General features: G+C 39.6%; 1 protein-coding gene across 7 annotated transcripts in view; it reads right to left on the minus strand.

Moving 5' to 3' along the window:
* Fat3 (FAT atypical cadherin 3) overlaps positions 1 to 17,217 on the minus strand; it is a 584,013-nt gene that overhangs the window by 90,243 nt on the left and 476,553 nt on the right. For 6 of the 7 annotated variants that reach the window (XM_036193856.1, XM_036193855.1, XM_036193852.1 and 3 more), the window contains 2 exons: positions 4,899 to 5,174; positions 2,380 to 2,590 (listed from right to left, as the gene is read on the minus strand). In XM_036193856.1, coding sequence (XP_036049749.1) covers positions 2,380 to 2,590; positions 4,899 to 5,174 — 487 coding nt within the window. The remainder of the gene's footprint in view (positions 1 to 2,379; positions 2,591 to 4,898; positions 5,175 to 17,217) is intronic. The other variant, XM_036193857.1, reaches the window with a different exon arrangement.

Below are 17,217 nucleotides of genomic sequence, written 5' to 3' on the forward strand. Positions count from 1 at the left end.
TGGCTCCTGTAGACTTTGGGCACCATGGCTAAAGCTGTGTTGTCCTTGCTTATCTGGCACACAGCACGGCAGCTGCCACAACCATAGGGCTCAATTATTACTGCAGAATGACCAATAGGAGAGGCAGGCTTGAAAACGATGTTTACTGCATCTTAGGATCCAGTGTGTTCCCAACCCTTGCTGCCTTTTATTTTGCTGAGTTAGAGGCAACACTAGCCCCAAACGCCAAACCTATACAAGACTCAAAACTGCCACACACACCCCCAACACTTTGCTTTAGTCCAAAGTAAAAGCTTCAGTATGACTTGAGACCAGGCAAAAGATAAGAATTTTATAGCCCACCAGTAAACAGAATAAAATCTGGCTTATCGGAGGCTGGTGAGACAAGTTCAATAAAATCTAGCATTTTATACAACCACCTATCCCTTGCTTCTGTTCCCATCATCTGGAAAGGAGCTTGCTCAGTTGCTCTGTCCCAAGTCAGGCTGTGTGTGAGGGATAGGCAGGCCTGGGGTCTGGCTGTGTGTGTGTGTGTGTGTGTGTGTGTGTGTGTGTGTGTGTGTGACAGGAAGGCGGGGTGGGGGAGGTTGGGATGTGTGAGAGGGACAGGCAGGCCCAGGTTCAGGCTATGTCTATGTGAGGGACACAGGCCTAGGGTAGGGCTGTGTGTGTGAGGGACAGGCCTTGGGTAGGGCTGTGGGGGGAGGGGCAGGCAGGCCCAGGGCTGGGCTGTGTGTTTAGAAGGGGCTGAATACTGTGACAGGGTTGTCATGCATACTGTAACTCTCATTAGACTCGTATGCATAGAATCAAAGGTTATTATTATTATTATTATTTTTTTGAGATATCTATCATTCCCGGAGTTTTATTTTTCTGGAAATTTGTGTTTTCTATGTAAAATGTGTATTAAAGATATAGCTTTTCTTTTGTATTTCAGTCAGGTGTCAAAGAAATGACCATGCTCCATGCTCCAGGCATAGACGTAAAAATATGAGTGAAACAAATGTTTTCAGGGATGTAACTCATACATTTCTTGAGAAGCTAAATATTAGTTTAAAAATCATCTGAAGCCTCAGGAAAAAAAGTAGTAAATTTATAAACCGATCAGTGTCCATAAAATGATAAGAATGGTGGAAATAAAGCCTTACACCCAAATGTTTACAGTGACATGAGGTAATGTATGTGGATGAATACAGGAAAGAAAAAGACAAGATTAGATGGCACCTTAGGAAGAACAGCTGAGGATGATGGACAGACTGGGAAATGCTTTCTGTGATATTTAATATTCACTTCTTAGTTTCTTTATTTGTAAACTAGAGGAATAAAGATGATTTAGTGCAGTAATAACAATATTCTGCGGTAACCAAGAGGTATAAAACAGAGATTTTAAGCAGGTCTAGATTTATGGACGTCCTAACAGTAATATGTGGGAAAACTCTTCAGGCACATGGCCATTAGTGAGCAACGTCTTCTGTGTGGATGCCAACTCTGACCCATTTAAAATGTGGCACCTAATCTAAAAAGTAGTTTTTAGATTATCATTTGATACAGGGGCTTTTTATATGTTATTGGCTTTGCTTTTTCTTAAATTTTTATTCCCAAATTACTTTCCTACCATGCTTATTTTAATCCAGCTGCTCACACAAATGCTCTTCATTTAAGGAGAAGGGCAGGGAGCTCTCCCATGCTGTCATGGAGAGAGTGTGCAGTTGGCACTGCATCCACAGACATGCCACAGAACACTTTGGGAATGTGCAGCATGAATATTCAAAAACAGTAAAACAGAGGAAGGGACACAGAACAGATAAGGGAGACTTGTCATTTTTAGCTTCATGGTCTTTTTTTTTTTTTCCTTGCTTGGACATTCATCTCTGTCATAAATGTTTTTTAGCTATCCACCTTCATCGATAAACTTCTCTTCAAATGTTACTATCCTTTGAAAACACATAAGATTTAACACACATGCTCTTATTTATTATCTGTCTGTTTAAGCAAGCAGTTCAGGTTCCACAGCCACCAACTGCTCTGTTGCTCAGATTGCCTCCAACCTAGGTAAGGTGTTTGTGTTCATGATGGGTGTGCCAGGGTGTTCATGAACCCAGCCACTGGTAAGTGAACCCAACTGTGGTTATTTTGGTCTAAGTCCGTGGCTTGTTGGTTTCTGGATCTGGGCCACTGAATTCATTACACACTTCTTTTCTTCATTTCAGAAAACTCCAAGATTGAATGCAAGGAAGGAAGCTCTTCCCTTGCTGGCAATATTGAAATGCTAAGAGCTTTACACACATCATTGCACAAATAGGTTGGTGGGTTTATAGGGTGGGCTGTGCTGCCGAGGGTGGGTGTCATGCTTTGTGTGGAGGTCTCTGCAGCTCTCACCTGCTTCTATGGAATATATGAGCTCTGCATTTTCCCCTTTGTCTTTGTCCAGAGCTGTCACTTGCAGAACAACTGATCCCAGAGCAGCTGATTCGAACACCGATGCTTCATACAGTGGATTGGTAAAGTAAGGGCTGTGATCGTTAGCATCCTCCACGTTCACAATGACTCGGGCCAAGTTTCTTCGGTAAGGAAATTCCTGATCTCTGACCTTTAGGCAAAATATAAGAAGCAGTAGGACTAAAAACTTGAATTGCAAAGAACTCACAATGCTATGTTTGTTGAGAAAATAAAATGAAGTAATGCATGCAAAGTGCTTGACCCAGTCTTGCACAACACAAAGCACTCCACAACAGTGGTATTACAGAAGAGAGAGAGATTGAGACTGCTAGCCATCTGAGAGCAGGGCAACATCATCTTTATTGTTTCACATGATGCCTAGCCTATGATGTAATATGTGGGTACCATAGGCCCAGTTCTCTCATTTCTTCCGTGTTATGTATTTATATTCTGTCATGGAATGGTAGACAGAGACTCTTCTAAGGGGTGGGATTAATGAATACAGTATTGTTACTTTCATCCATTTAACTAACATTTATTGCTATTTATGACGCCAGGTTCATGGTGTAAATAGAGTGGTTCAGTAACGAACCAGACAGTCTTTACCTTCAAGAATATTAGAATCTTTGAAATGGGTGATACAAGCAGGCCACAGAAAGGCATAATACCAAGCAGTTAAATGCTGGCATGGAATACATTTAAAGGTCTTCATAGAGAGTGGGAAGAGGAACGTAATCTAACATTCAACTCCCTGGATGAACAAACAAGGAAAAGGAAGAAGGAATAACATGATTGTGATGGTGACAAGTGATACTTTTAGACAAGCAGAGCTCAGAGCTGCTGGAGAACCTTGACCACCAGAAAGATGCATTCAGTCATAACGTCTAAGAACCCTCAGTGTGATTTTGCCAGACAGATTTACTTAATGACTTTAAAATTCCCCTGAATTGCACATGGCAGAAACTTATAAATAATCTATTCTTTATCTATGAAGCTCTGTTATTATCTGATGTATTGTTAGTTGAAGTAATACCCCAGCTTGTTCAGTTTTAAGCTGCATAACTCTAGAGAAATGTGAAGACATTGGAACATATACAAGAGGATTTATCAAGGAGAAAAGCATTTTCATGACTAGTACAAGGGAGGAATGAGCAAGTGAGGCTTGGAAGAAGGTGGCCTGAAGCAGTCATTTGTTCTAAGCATCTAACTACATAAATGATGAATGGCAGTGGGTAACCAAACTGATTTTTGAGTTTGCTGAGGGAAGGATGAACAGAAATGACTTGAAAAACAATGAGAATGGGATTATTCACCACTGTGAGGCTTCTTCCCCTAAAATATCATGTAAACATCATTATGGCCAGTGTGCCATGCTGGAATTCTATAGCTTGGTCACCCACACACAAGGATACAACCAAACTCTATTTGGAGATTGTTTTTAATGAATTGAACACTAGTCCCAAGAGTGTGAGGACTTTGTCTATCTCAGTGCTTGTGAGAGTGTTTGCTACAAAATATGCGCTTATCTGTGCATTCATGAATGAATGGCAAAAAAGGTGGCCTCTGGGAACTGTTCCTTCTGTCTCCTAGGACCTTAGGTGGAAACTGTAGCTGAAGGTATGGCATTCAAGTTGCCTTTTGTCCAAGAAGATTGCAGTGAAGGATAATGTTACTGTTGTGGATGACTTGGGAATTCATAGGCTTGGGCATACCAAACTCAATCAGTGTAGGAGATTAAATCACTGTCACCCTTCCTGTTCTTCAGGAGTATAATGGGAGCCCTGATAGGCAGAGGTTGTGCATGCCAGAGTTGTTCTGGGGCTCATTACAGGGACAGATTTTAGGCCATAAGTGAGTCAATGATAATTCTTACTCATCTTTCTTGCCCACTGGGTGGATTAACCAAAAACCTCACTTTAAATGCAAAGCCATGTCTACATAATTTGAAGGAAGGTAAATGAATTCAAGAGTCTCTGAAGATTTAATGCATGTTCAGTTTTTTAAGGGTCACCAGTATTACCCGCAGGTATCAAACCAAAGTGATATGTCATAAACTGGGTCTCTGTGCTTCATGTGGGCTGAGCAAATGACCACCCTTTTGAAGATCTTCTCAGGGGGCTTCTTTCAAACTTTTCCACACAACCTTCTGGTTCCAAACAAACCCCTGAGTTGGGGACATTATCTGTTGCTTTCCTCTCTAACCCATCTGTCAGAAGCATTTTCTGAACAGCCAGCATTTGCAGAATGTATCTAATATTTCAGGTTGACAAAAACTATGGAGTTTCTTTCTAAGAAGAGTAACTTCTGCATTGAAATACAAAGGCTAAACTGAATGTACCCTGACAGTGCAAAGGCTAGATTTATGGAATTTAAGGGACCTGGCTTTCTGAAGAGTGAGATATATGCCTTGGCTGGCTAATGGTTCTGTCAGGAGAGCAAAATTATGAGTCTGGTCCTACCATTATGTTGAGGATGTGCTTGTCCTGGGCCTCATGATCCAGCCTTTCAGCAGTGTAGAGCACACCTGTGCTGGGGTCTATCCGGAACTTCCTCATACTGATGGCATCAATGCTACTGTGGATGGTGTAGCTCAGCTTATGCTTCTCATCTCTGTCTGTGGCCTCAATCTGCAGTATCTCTGTATCAGGAAGCACATCTTCAGAAATTGTCACGTCATAATGTGGCTGGGAGAATTCTGGGCCATTATCATTATTATCCAGCACTTTGATAAATACCTGTAGTCAAAAGAAGACAAGAGTGATAAGGAACCCCAACTCACTCACTGTTAATGAAAAAGGTCACCTTTTTATTTCCTCTCTCTTTATATCCTTGTATCCTAGCTTCTAGTAGCAACCTCAACATAGAGCAAGTTCCCCTATAAAACATTCTGCCAGTAAGTAGCTGATGGTAAAGCATCAGTTCACATTAGCAGCAACATAATTTATTATAGGATCTATAATCTCATTAATTATTGAACAGCTGAGGTAGCCATGAGAGGAAATAATTCTACAGACTGATCTGAGGCATAATGTGAATGATTAGAAGGTGGCCTTCTTTTGGAGGTTTCTATTGCTAAAGTCCAATTTATATGCCATTCTTATGGTGGACTAACATAACAGCAGTGGAGGGAGGGATTAATCTTCTTTGTCAACTTGACTGTGTTAGGAGTCTCCTAGGAGACACACTTCTAGACATGACTTTGAGGGTGTTTCTGGAAGTTGAACTGTCTTGAATTTTAGTGGCAACATATCATGGGCTAGGGTACCAGATTGAATACAAAGGGAAAGAGAAGAAAGCAAGCTAACTAGTGACCTCACACTACTGTAGCCATGCTTTCCTGTCATGGTGGAATGTGTCCCCTTGACATATAAGGAAAAATAAACCCTTACATTGTTTTACCAGAAACTTCTCTTACAGCAATGAAAAAAGTAATTAATACAAAATGGGAAAAGAAATCAAGATTAGGCAGGGTGAAGGAAGGAAGGAAGGAATGGGGGGAAATTGGATGCAGTCAGAGCTTCTCAGCAGTCATAACCTCATCCTGTGCTTGTTCTTTGAGAGAAGACTAGCCAAAAGCTTGCTCAGACAGCTCCAATACAAAACTAGCACCATTTCCTCATAGGGCCCTTTGGCATGGAATCTTCTCGGCAGGTATAGAAGTGTTACGCTGATCACTCAACTTTGACAGTGATTAGATCATGGCTAATCTGGCTTCAACTGTTTTCCTAATCCTCCCCACTCACCACCCAGACTGTTTTGAAGCAAATTACAGCTATCACATCATTTCAATGTGTATTTCTAAGAGCTAGGGACTCTTACACCTGTACAAATACCTACCAGAGTATTATTGTCCCTATCTCAAACAAACAAACAAACAAACAAACAAACCAAAACCAAAACCAAAACCAACCTCAGTAATTCTTTAATGTTAAGTGTACAATTTATGCTAATATTTCTCCACTGCTAAATACACTATGTGTATGTGTATATAAACTTCTTTTAATCATAATATAGAGGTTCAAGCATTGTATTTCACATTTTAGTTTACAGAATTTCCCTCTACCTCTTTGTAAATCCTCCTGATTTTCTCTGCCCCATGGTGATTATTGCTGGGGAAGAGACTGAGAGTTTTCTCCTTAGTTTCCTGTCTGAATTGCTTGCATGATCAGTCCTCCTATTTGTGATAAATTGGTAGTGTAGTCTAGGAGACAAGGTGTGGTTCAGGTTCAAGTTCCTTTTCAGTTTGATTTCCTTGTACAAACATCCTTCTTGGGTGACACACATGCTTCTTCTGAAGATGTACCCTGTCTGATTTTGTCCCTTATACAATGATAATAGCAGTCATTGGAGATCATTACAGACTAATCTAGTTATAAAATGTTTGATGTTCTTACTCTATGATCCCTCCCTGGCTTGTCAGCTGGGAAAGCTCTGTAAAAGAAACTCCTCCGATCTTTGGTTACTATTTGCTCACCATGTAGAGGAAAGGCAGGATGGTCACTGATTCTATCCTTTAGTTCCAAGTAAGCTGTTGCTTTCTTAGCTCCACTGAGAGTGAGCAATGATGAATATTTTTAAGTATAATTATGCTTTATCAAGTTTTGGTCTGCATTTCTGTATTATTTAAAGTTTCTGTTGATGTGATAGAGACTAAAAGCAACTTGTCTTACACTTCTATATCACAGTCCATCATCAAAGAAGAGGAACTCAAGACAGGAACCTGCCGGCAGGAACTAAAGCAGAGGGAATGGAAGGACACTTACTCAGCCTGATTGCTTGTACAACTCAGGACCATCTGCCATGGAGCAACATCACACATAGTAGGTGGCCCTCCCACACCAATAAGTAATCAAGAAAATGCCAGACAGACTTGCCGATAGGTCACTCTTATGGAGGCATTGTCCCAGTTGTGAGTCCCTCTTCCCAATGACTTTGGCTTTTGGCAAGTTTATAGAAGACTAACCAACACACTGTTTTTCTTTAATATTTTTATTAACTCTTTGAGAATACCATTTAATGTATTTTGATCACATTCACCCTCCAATCCTCCTGAAACTTCCAGATCCACTTCCTACCTCCTCACTCTCAAAATTCCTGCTTCCCACCTCTCTTAAAGAAAACACTCACTGAGGACAATTTGTGCCTCATATACTCACAAGTGTGGGATCATCCACTGGAGTATGGTTGGCTACCAGTGGCCACACCCTTAAATAAACTGACTCTCTCTCACCAGAAGCCATTAACTATTACAGCTCTTCAGTTGAGGTGGGATCTTATGCCCTTCTCTCCTTTCCATGCTGGAATGTTGACTGGATTGATCTTGTCCAGGTCTTGTGCAGGTAACAATGGCTGCTCTGAATTCATGGGTGCCAACAGTCCTGTTGTCCCAGAAGACACTGTTTCATTCTAGTCCTCCCCAACCTCTAACTCCTCCCATCTTTCACCCTCCTCTTTTGTGATATTTGCTGAGCACTGACCAGGGTAGGAGGTGAGATGGATGTGTCATTTATGGCTGAGCACTACACTGACACTCAGCACAATGATAAAGGTAGGGTTCCTAGTACAAGGAGAGTGAGAAAACCAGACTTGTGCGCCTCAGTTAGTTTGATCATATTTGACTATTCTATTCATCGTGGTATTCATGTTTACTGTCTATTCATGTGCAGTCTTTCCTTGGCCAGTAAGATTGTTTTCAGGTTGGTGCTTGAGTTTTTCTGACACAATCTTGGTAGTCTTTGAATTTTTCACCCTTTCTTCTTTTCTTACTCCCTCCCTCCTTTGATTTTCAAGTGCTAGGAATAGAACCTAGAACCATGCTGTGCTAAGTAAGCACTTTGCTATTGAACTGCATTCCCAGTCAGCTCCCTTGCATTCTGATAATTGCAACTGTTATTATTTTTAGGATTGTCTTGAACATTTTCTATTCTGTTCTTGAATTGTCTATTGCTCCAAAAGTTGTTGGTATCTCTTTTTCTTCCATTTGTTAGAAATGATATTTGGAGATTACAATCTAGTACTGGGAATACTTGTTAGTGGGATTGACTTAAATTTTGCTTTCATCCACTGGGCAAAATTAGGAGAGAATTAAAAAATAATAAAAATGTTGAGTTCACAAATGTTTCCAGTTTTAGTGATTTTACTTGGTGCCATTGTTTCTGCATTTGTTTGTCCTTCCTCAGATGCTGACATTTTTTATGTTCAGTGACAAGATCATAATTAGTCATTGTTTTGTTTGAAATAGGAATTGAAGAACTCCAAATAATAAAACCTGCATTTCTATTACAGTTATTCAAAACAAGTTGATACTGTTTTTCAGCTCTCTTATTCTTGAGATGAATCTCAAAGGAGGAACTCAAATTTGAATTAGATAATTAACATCTGTTACCATAATTCTCCTCCAGAATTGAATTCACATATAAGATAATTTGTTTCCATTTGTTTCTATATTTTTGAACTTTTCTTTTAAAGGATGGAGAATGATTTATTAGCTGAACTAATAAGGAATGTCCAGGAGTTACTTTAAAGCAGAGCCTTGAAGAACAAAGGAAGCCTGGGGACTTTATTATGGAACCTAGACAAGTTCACAGAGGACAGTATTGGGACAGGCAGACTTCCTAGGGTGCCTGAAGATTATCCTGGAGTATGCCCATTTTAAAGTCACCATTAAAGAAGGAAATATGTCAACTATGTTTGGGTGCAGGCTTAAGTTACATACTTGCTTTTTCAACATTTTTATTTTGCCATTTTAAAATCACATCCAAAGTGTATTCAGAGAAGTTTAGGTTCTCAATGAGTGGGTCATAGAAAGGACATGAAGGTAAGAAGAGGAGAATGGTTGGGAAGGAGGGATGTAGAGGGGCTGGGAGAGGAATAAGAAAAGGGGAGGGGGTGGATATGATCAAAATATATATTTACTAGACTGTTGAAGAAAAAATTTTAAAAAATTAAGGAAGTTTGGCTTCCCTGCTTCTCCCTTCTCTCCTGTAGATAACTTTTATTAAAAACAGATGATTCCTCCTCTGTTTTGTCAATATAGTGATACCATATACATTTTTCCCTATGACACTATTCACTTTGCATTAACATTAGAAATTACAATGAACACAAAATGTATATTGTTCCCAACTGGCCTAAGAGTCACTTCAAAAGTGTCTGGAGACAGCTTTTGTTTTTACAACTGAAAGGAGGGATGCTGGTGACATTTAGTGGACACAGGGCAGAGCTGCTAGCTGCTCATGGCCTTGGGGAGTGTTGAGAAGCCTACTCAGTATCCTGAAGATAAGGCCACAGCCACACAGAAAGAAATGCTCTTGCAGTGAGCATCATGCTCAGCTTAGTAATTCTTTACAGACTCATTAAGACTTTTCTATTATTTGTTCTTAGAGTATGTAAAGAAAATAAATGTGCCTGTGTCTCTTAACACTTTCTCTGGCATATAGTTCTGTCCTAGCTTTAGGACAGTTTGATGAAAGGATAGATGTTTCTACAGTTTTTGTGAAATATTTTTATGTTCCACTCTTCCAAGGCTTTATCAATGTGCCTTCCTACAATAATATGTTAGAACGACTGTCTCCCCAGCCTTGCCAGCAGTGTTTGTGGGAAGAGCTTTTGTCAGCCTGCTAGATGGGAAGTGGTACCTCAGTGCTGGTTTTGTTTGCATGTTCCTATTATGAGCGAGGCCGAGCACTGACTCATGATCCTCAGAACCCTTTGCATTTTCTTTTCTGTTGAACCGCTTATGTTAGTTTATTCTTCTGTGGGCTAGAAAGTTTATTTTCCTTCTTTAATTTTGGAAACTTGGTGATATAAATGACAAGGGTGTGCTAAACTCTGCCATGGACTTTATTCTGGGTGCAAGTTTCTTTGGCATGCCACGCAGAAGGAAAGCCACCCAGCATTTCCTCTATTGTTTCTGGGTGGTGAATCATTTTGGAATATTTTCCACATCTATAGATAAACACATGTAGTTTTTATAGGTAGCATTTGTGTGTTTCCTTTCTTTCTTTCTTTCTTTCTTTCTTTCTTTCTTTCTTTCTTTCTTTCTTTTAAACTTTGCATTTGGAAATTTTCTGGAATTTTATGTGAGGGCAAGATCTAGTTTAATTTTTCTCTTCATGGCTCTGCATTTCTTTCTATGTTACTATTTTAGGGATGTTTGTGAAACTAGAGGTGCTCTTGCATTTTCCTTTATAATTCTTTTGGCTCAGTGCCTTATTTTGCCTGGTAACACCATCTCTTACAACACAGTTTTACATGGCAATGGGTCTGGTACCTCTTCTTATCTTGCTCCTGACTAACAGGAATGCCACTAATGGTTTTTACATTTCATAATATCTTAGCTTATGACTGCATTCTAGAAAATCATTGATTTTTTCCAAATAAACATATGCAGACATACCACCCTTCCAAATAACTGCACAGCTGCTTACAGTACCTGAGATATGCTCTGCTGAGTGGAATGATAGACACTCCATCACATTTGTGGCACGGCAATTTTCACTTAGGAGAGATACTAACAGGGACAGGCTTTGTCCCCTAATTTGTGCTTGCAAAAAAGTTTGAGAAGTGTGCCAAGAGAGTTTTAGGTATTGTTTTTATCTTTAACATATTTGCAAAACCATATTGTATTCTTTGAATGCCAATTCTTTAAAAAGTTCAAGTAACTTAGTCAAGATGCTAAAATATTTGTTTTGAGAGTGGCAATTACATCAACAGATGTAAAAGCCTTTCTGGCCAGCAAGCTGCCCTGACCTTCAGGAAGTTTCAAAGCTGATGTGATCTTGAAATGCTTGCCTCTTTCTGCTTGCTTTGTTCTGAGCCTAATCTACAGTCAGAACAAGTGTTCCTCTGTAAAGACTTCCTTCTCCTCATTTGCTTTTTATTTCCCACAGTTGGGGCCGTCTGTGAGCTCCTGAACTAACAAAGCAAAGTAACTCTCAAAGATGTTGTGTTCAAAATGGGGATTGAAAAGCTTACAGAAGCACAAAGGACCCACGGCAGGAGTAGAGCCAGGCATGGGAAGTATCTCCAGGGCTGGTTTCAATGCTGCCCCCCATAAACATGTTGCATTCCACAGGCTCCTCTAAGCTAAGTCTGGGTAGGTGCCAAAGCCCTGCTTTACAAAGGCTCAGGGTAGAACAGTCCATGGGGTGAATTGTTGGGCAAGACCAATTAAATCTTAAATTACTGAAATCCTGTTGTGCCTCTGTTGGCGTTTCTAAGCCACATTTAGAACATCTTTTCCAGGGGAGATGCCCCTTGCATTCTTCATAAAGGTGTGAATTTTATTTTGGAATGTATGAATAGAAAACTTATATCACAGTTGCTTCCTGTGTAGAAATGTGCATTGTAGTTGCTCCTCAGACTCTATTATATCTGGTTCCTCAATGGAGAAGAATGTTAAAGGGTGTGCCCAAAGTTATCGGAACAAGACCGGATTCCTCTGGCTTTTTCACAGCCACTTCTGTATTCATTCACAAGCATTCTCACGTGCACTTAGATTACCTATACATAAGAATAAATTTACATCTATATATGTTAGCAAATGTGGGTAAACGTCACGGTCTTTGTTATAGAGAAACACTAACTCATAAAACAGATGGGTGGCATGGCCATTTCATGTCATCATTATCAAGGAATTATTTTGAATAGGAAGTTACCTGCTACCTTGAAAATTGAAATCTGTTTTCAAAACTGATTTTCTCATAAGGTGGCAGCTACAGATCTATTACATATAGTGAAATTTTATCATTCTTTGTCTACCCCCTTTTTTAAAAGGAAGTCTTACATGGTATTTTATCAATATGCAGCAGGGTCACTTCAGCTCTTCCTTGATCTAACTAAATGCCAAAGGAACACTTGGACCAGTGTGTTTTCACATGTTAGAGGCAAATGGCACTAAAAGTGGATGGAAGAGAAGTCTTGGTGGGAGGAGAACTATCTGGGAGGTCTCCTGATCTAACAAACATCTTTAGAAAAATACTCATTTTCTTTTCCTCCTTTTGAAGCATATGTGGACAGAGAAAAGGATCAAGACAGAAGACACATTTTCATGGTAGAATCCGTTCTAAGTGAGTAGGACAGTGAGGGACTCCCAGCAGTCTTAGTGATGGGATCCACAGAGTGGAATTCAAGCCTAAGTTTGGGAATCTGGTCATAACTCCACCTCACCCCCACTCCAATCAGTATAGCCTATGCTCAAGTAACTGCCCATGTACAGCTTGAGAATTTTGAAGGATATGGAAGGAGATGTTTAATGTCAGGCTTGGTTGTAGAGCCACAATTATGACCTTGCTCTTCTAGCTTCACAAAACTAAAGCATGCCCCGAATAAGAAAATGATATTAAAAATCACAAAATCACATATCCTGAGTCCCTGAAGCAAATCAACATAGCTTTTAGATTATTATTTTGCTAGGACTATCTGTTTTCTTTCATATAAACAATAAAGGTCACTCACATAATTCATAGCTATCAGGCTCTAACTTTGTATTTGTATTAATTTGTATATATTTGTGTATAATTTATATTTGTATTAATAAAGTCTGTATGTGTTCAGCATTTGATAGTTCCAAGAGCCTTCTCATTTTTCTTCATCCTTACAACAATCTGTGAATCATGTATGATTATTTCACAGTGAAGAAGATTGAGCCTTAGACAGAATGAGCTGCCTTCTAGGAATACACATAGGTCAAGTGCCAACCTAGACTTCCACTACCTGATTCTGGCTGAATACTTTTTTCACTATACAAGATTCTTTCTCTACTGGATGAAGTTATATATTTTGTAGATATAAATGTGTAAAGGAATGTTTTCTGAATAGCATGTGATTTTGTAAAGGAAGAAGTGGGCTTGTATCTCTTTCCTGTGAACCTAGGTGGCTACTGAAACAGTTGGGGCTTCTATTTCTCCCTGGAAAAGAATGATGATAACTCCAGATTTAAATTTTCTAGGGTTGTTGGAAAATGGACATTCCTAATGAGACTTGTTGATTATCACTATGCAAACATCAAGTATTATATATTTGCATGCCTTTTCATCCATTGAGTCTTTGGGAAGGCCATGTTCTACATTTGTTTACAATTTCTATGAGGATGCAGCAGCTCTGATTGATTTGGCAGATGTACAGAGAGTATTAATAGTCATCATGGGTCATCCTTGGCAACATCTGTCCTTGTGGTTGATGCTACGCTAAGAGGAGACTGGACCTCTGGATAGCTAGGGGATAGTCCAAAGGTTACAGGTATCGTATTTCATAGAAGAACAACTTAAAAAGCTGTGCTTCTGGTAACTCCTGTCTTAGAACAGACATCAATGACTTAATGTTGTCTGTGAGAGTTGGCACAGTGCACTGGGCCAAAGGGTAGGCTCTAGTATCTACCCGTGTGAGTCTGAGTTCAGATTCTTCTCAAACCACTTGACTTTGCTTTGGGCAAATAGTAAAATGGAAATGATAGTAGTCAATGAGTTTCATATTTCTGCCACAAAAAAGTCATTACCAACTTAGATGTTTAAAATAACATCTGATATTATTATCTCATAGTTCTGAATATTGAAATCAAGACCCAAACTCAAGGGACTGACATAGATGCATTCCTTTTGAATGCTCCCCCTTTCTCATTCAGACTCAATATAGTGTCTTCTGGTTATGGGACTGGGGTCCCTGTTTTCTTGCTGGCTCCCCAGTGTCTTGAGGCCACCTGTACATACAAATTGTCTCAGCTCTTCCTTGCACTGGATTCTCAGCCTTCTTCCTTTCCTTTCTGATTCCAGCTGGGAAAAGTTGACAGTCAAACCTCTGTTAGTATATAAGTCCTACCTGGAGACTTTCGACCTTAATTATATCCCTTAAGTACCTTCTGCCATGTAATACATCAAGATTCTAAAGTGGACATCTAGAATATGGACATTTTTGAGGGGAGGCAGGGTATACCAATTCTGCCTGCAATGAGTATTTTCAGTACATGTTTTGTAAAGTCATTGTGAAAGTTGAGGGGCCTACCCATTTTTATCTAGTGAAAGCCAATTTGCATTGCCTCTGGTCCCTTTTTAACATGACTCTATGAGTCTTTAGTAGGATAATATGACGGAGACTCTTACCCTAACTTGGGGTTAGCTATCTCTATAAAGCATCTTAGTTCTTTTCTAATGCAAACAGCCACTGCCTCATCTGGGAACCAAGGCTAGGATCCACTTAAACCCCTGCAATTCTACTTATGTTGGGATAGGTGGGGACTCTTCCTTGGTGTTTTATTCTGTTCTTTATGTGCTGCCTGCCCTTCCCGCCATTCTCTGGATATTTCCTAATCCTGCTGCTTAAAACTACTAGGGCTCCTTGTGATTCTTCATCTTTACTTGAAGCAGACAGTCCAGAGACAACTTCCCTCTTTTGTCCTTCCATTTTAATACAGACTTCCTTGCTCATCTCTGGGCTTCTACGACGACATGGGGATCACTTCTGTACTGTGTTGTAATATGAAAAGTGCAATAATATCCTTTGCTGAACCTCACACAATTTCTTTCAGAAGTCTTTGTCTACCTCATCAGGTGGCTTCTGCCCACATGGGGATGCTCTGTTTTCACAGTTTGTTCTTTGAAATCTTTGTAATGTGAAATGCACAGGCCCCTTTAGAATTTGCACTTGGCCTAGGCAGTCCTCAGAAAGAAGGATATTTATGTAGCATCGAATTTTGTAGCTTGGAGGCACAAGAATCCTGTGAGAGTCAGAAGACTAGGACAAGCCTGAAGATGAAGTGAGAGTTTCATGTTGACACTGAAACCCCGAGGCTCAGATTTATTTGATATTTGTGAATTAAAACTCAACACATTGTTCATTGCTGATGAGAAGCCCATGTCCTACCATATTTTATGATCTCATGTGAACAACAGAGAGAAAAGTCCCCCAAGGAGTTCTAAACAGGTGGCTTGTAAACTACAGAACATTAATCTAGTTACTTGGAGAGAGGTGTCTGTTTGGTGCTGGAATCATTGTGTTGTTTGGGGTCATGCATGGATTTGAGTGTATTCTAACAGTTTCTAAAAGAATTCTAGAATGCTCTGTTTATTTCCCAAACATCCTATTGTTCAAATGTACCTGACACTGGTGTAGGGAACTGTTTCTGCTGCCCTGCCCAGGGAAGCCTGGGTAAAGGCGAATCAGTCTGGACTGACCAAGGCTGGTGGGCAGACAAGTCCAACATAGCCTATGGCCTTCTGACAGCAACAGTCTTGATGAGGACACAGTACATGCTTTAGAAACTGAGTTCTCATTCCTTAATGGCATGGTTCCTGAGAACAGCATGACTTGGGTATTTTTGACAAGAAAAATCTCATGATATCCTTTATTAACCTCTTTAATTTGTCCTTGCTAAGGTGATTTCCAAGTTCACTCCAATTCTCAGACTGCTTACAAATGTTCTGGAGTCAAGTCTAAATGTATTTAAGCTTGGAAAAGCCTGGTCTCAGACAAGTTCTCATCCAAAAGTCTCATTCAAAGACTTGCAACTCCATATTATTTTAATGAGTGCATATTAGACATTTGACCTTAAAACTTCCTTACTAGCTTAGTGTGGTGGAGCGTGCCGTAGTCTCACTGACTATGTGACCCGAGCCAGAAAGATTGATTGGGCTTGGGAGTTTGAGAGCAATATGGGCAATACAGTGAGACCCTGTCTTAAACAACCAACAGTCAAAACTATACCACTGTGACCTTAAGTACCTTAGCTCACTGCATATGGCATGAACGGAAGAAATATTTAGAAAATAAATGCTACTAAATTGTTGCTCATCTTATCCTAGTGGAATTCTAAATGTCTTTCTGTAACTTTTTCATTGCCATTGTTAAATTGTTAACATGAATATTTTGTGCCTCAGAGATCTGCGTACCATCTAGATAGATGCTGCTGGATATGGAGAAACTATTTATTCATTAACTCTGAAAATATTTAATGAATTATACATTCTAGATACACTGAATACTGTTTAATTCAACTGGTTAAAAAACCCAGAGGAAAGTCTGGAAACAAATAGGCTCCATGCTTATTTGTATTTTACTAGAATATGTCTTGGATTTTTAATTAGCACAAAAGAGCTGGGGTTGGATATGATAAGAAACCACTAATTTTAAAAAATCTAATTTAAGTTCCCATTTAAAGTGAATTAGCACTAACAACATAGCAGCACTGTACATGAATTGTTTGGATTGGTCTTCTAGCACACTCTTGTACTGCTCAGTGTCCATGGAATCTCAGTGAGGGGCCTCATTTATGAGTCTAGATCTAAGTATTGAAAAATGCCAAGAGGTGGTGTGGTTTAGATAGGAAGAATATATAATTTGTTGTCCCAATTGGGTCAATTATCAGACAGTATGAGGTGCTATTAATACATATTCCAGGTTAACAGATGTAAGTGGGACTCTCTAAGGCAAATGGTGGTCACCTGATAAGCAGGAAGGGACCAAAGTGAGAATCAGGAATGGTCACACACTGGCTGTCTATATATAAGTCATTTTCATTTATAATTATATTGAAATGGGAAGTAAATGGTCACTTGAAACCCATTGATCTCTTCCGCTTCTACCACTCTCTGATTATAAGGAAACAGTCATGTTACATTTTTTTTGCAGCAGCTTCAGACCAAGAGACAGTTGTCTGGACAAGCATATGAAATCTCTCTCCTCCTGCTTTCAAATTTCATGGTTATAAAAGTGTAAATCATATTTAAAATTAATCATCACTTGCTTGCTTCTGGTTTGGCAAAGCTTTCTTACTCACTACCTAAA

The sequence above is a fragment of the Onychomys torridus genome, chromosome 7, assembly GCF_903995425.1.
Source record: "Onychomys torridus chromosome 7, mOncTor1.1, whole genome shotgun sequence".
Taxonomy (NCBI): Eukaryota; Metazoa; Chordata; class Mammalia; order Rodentia; family Cricetidae; genus Onychomys; species Onychomys torridus.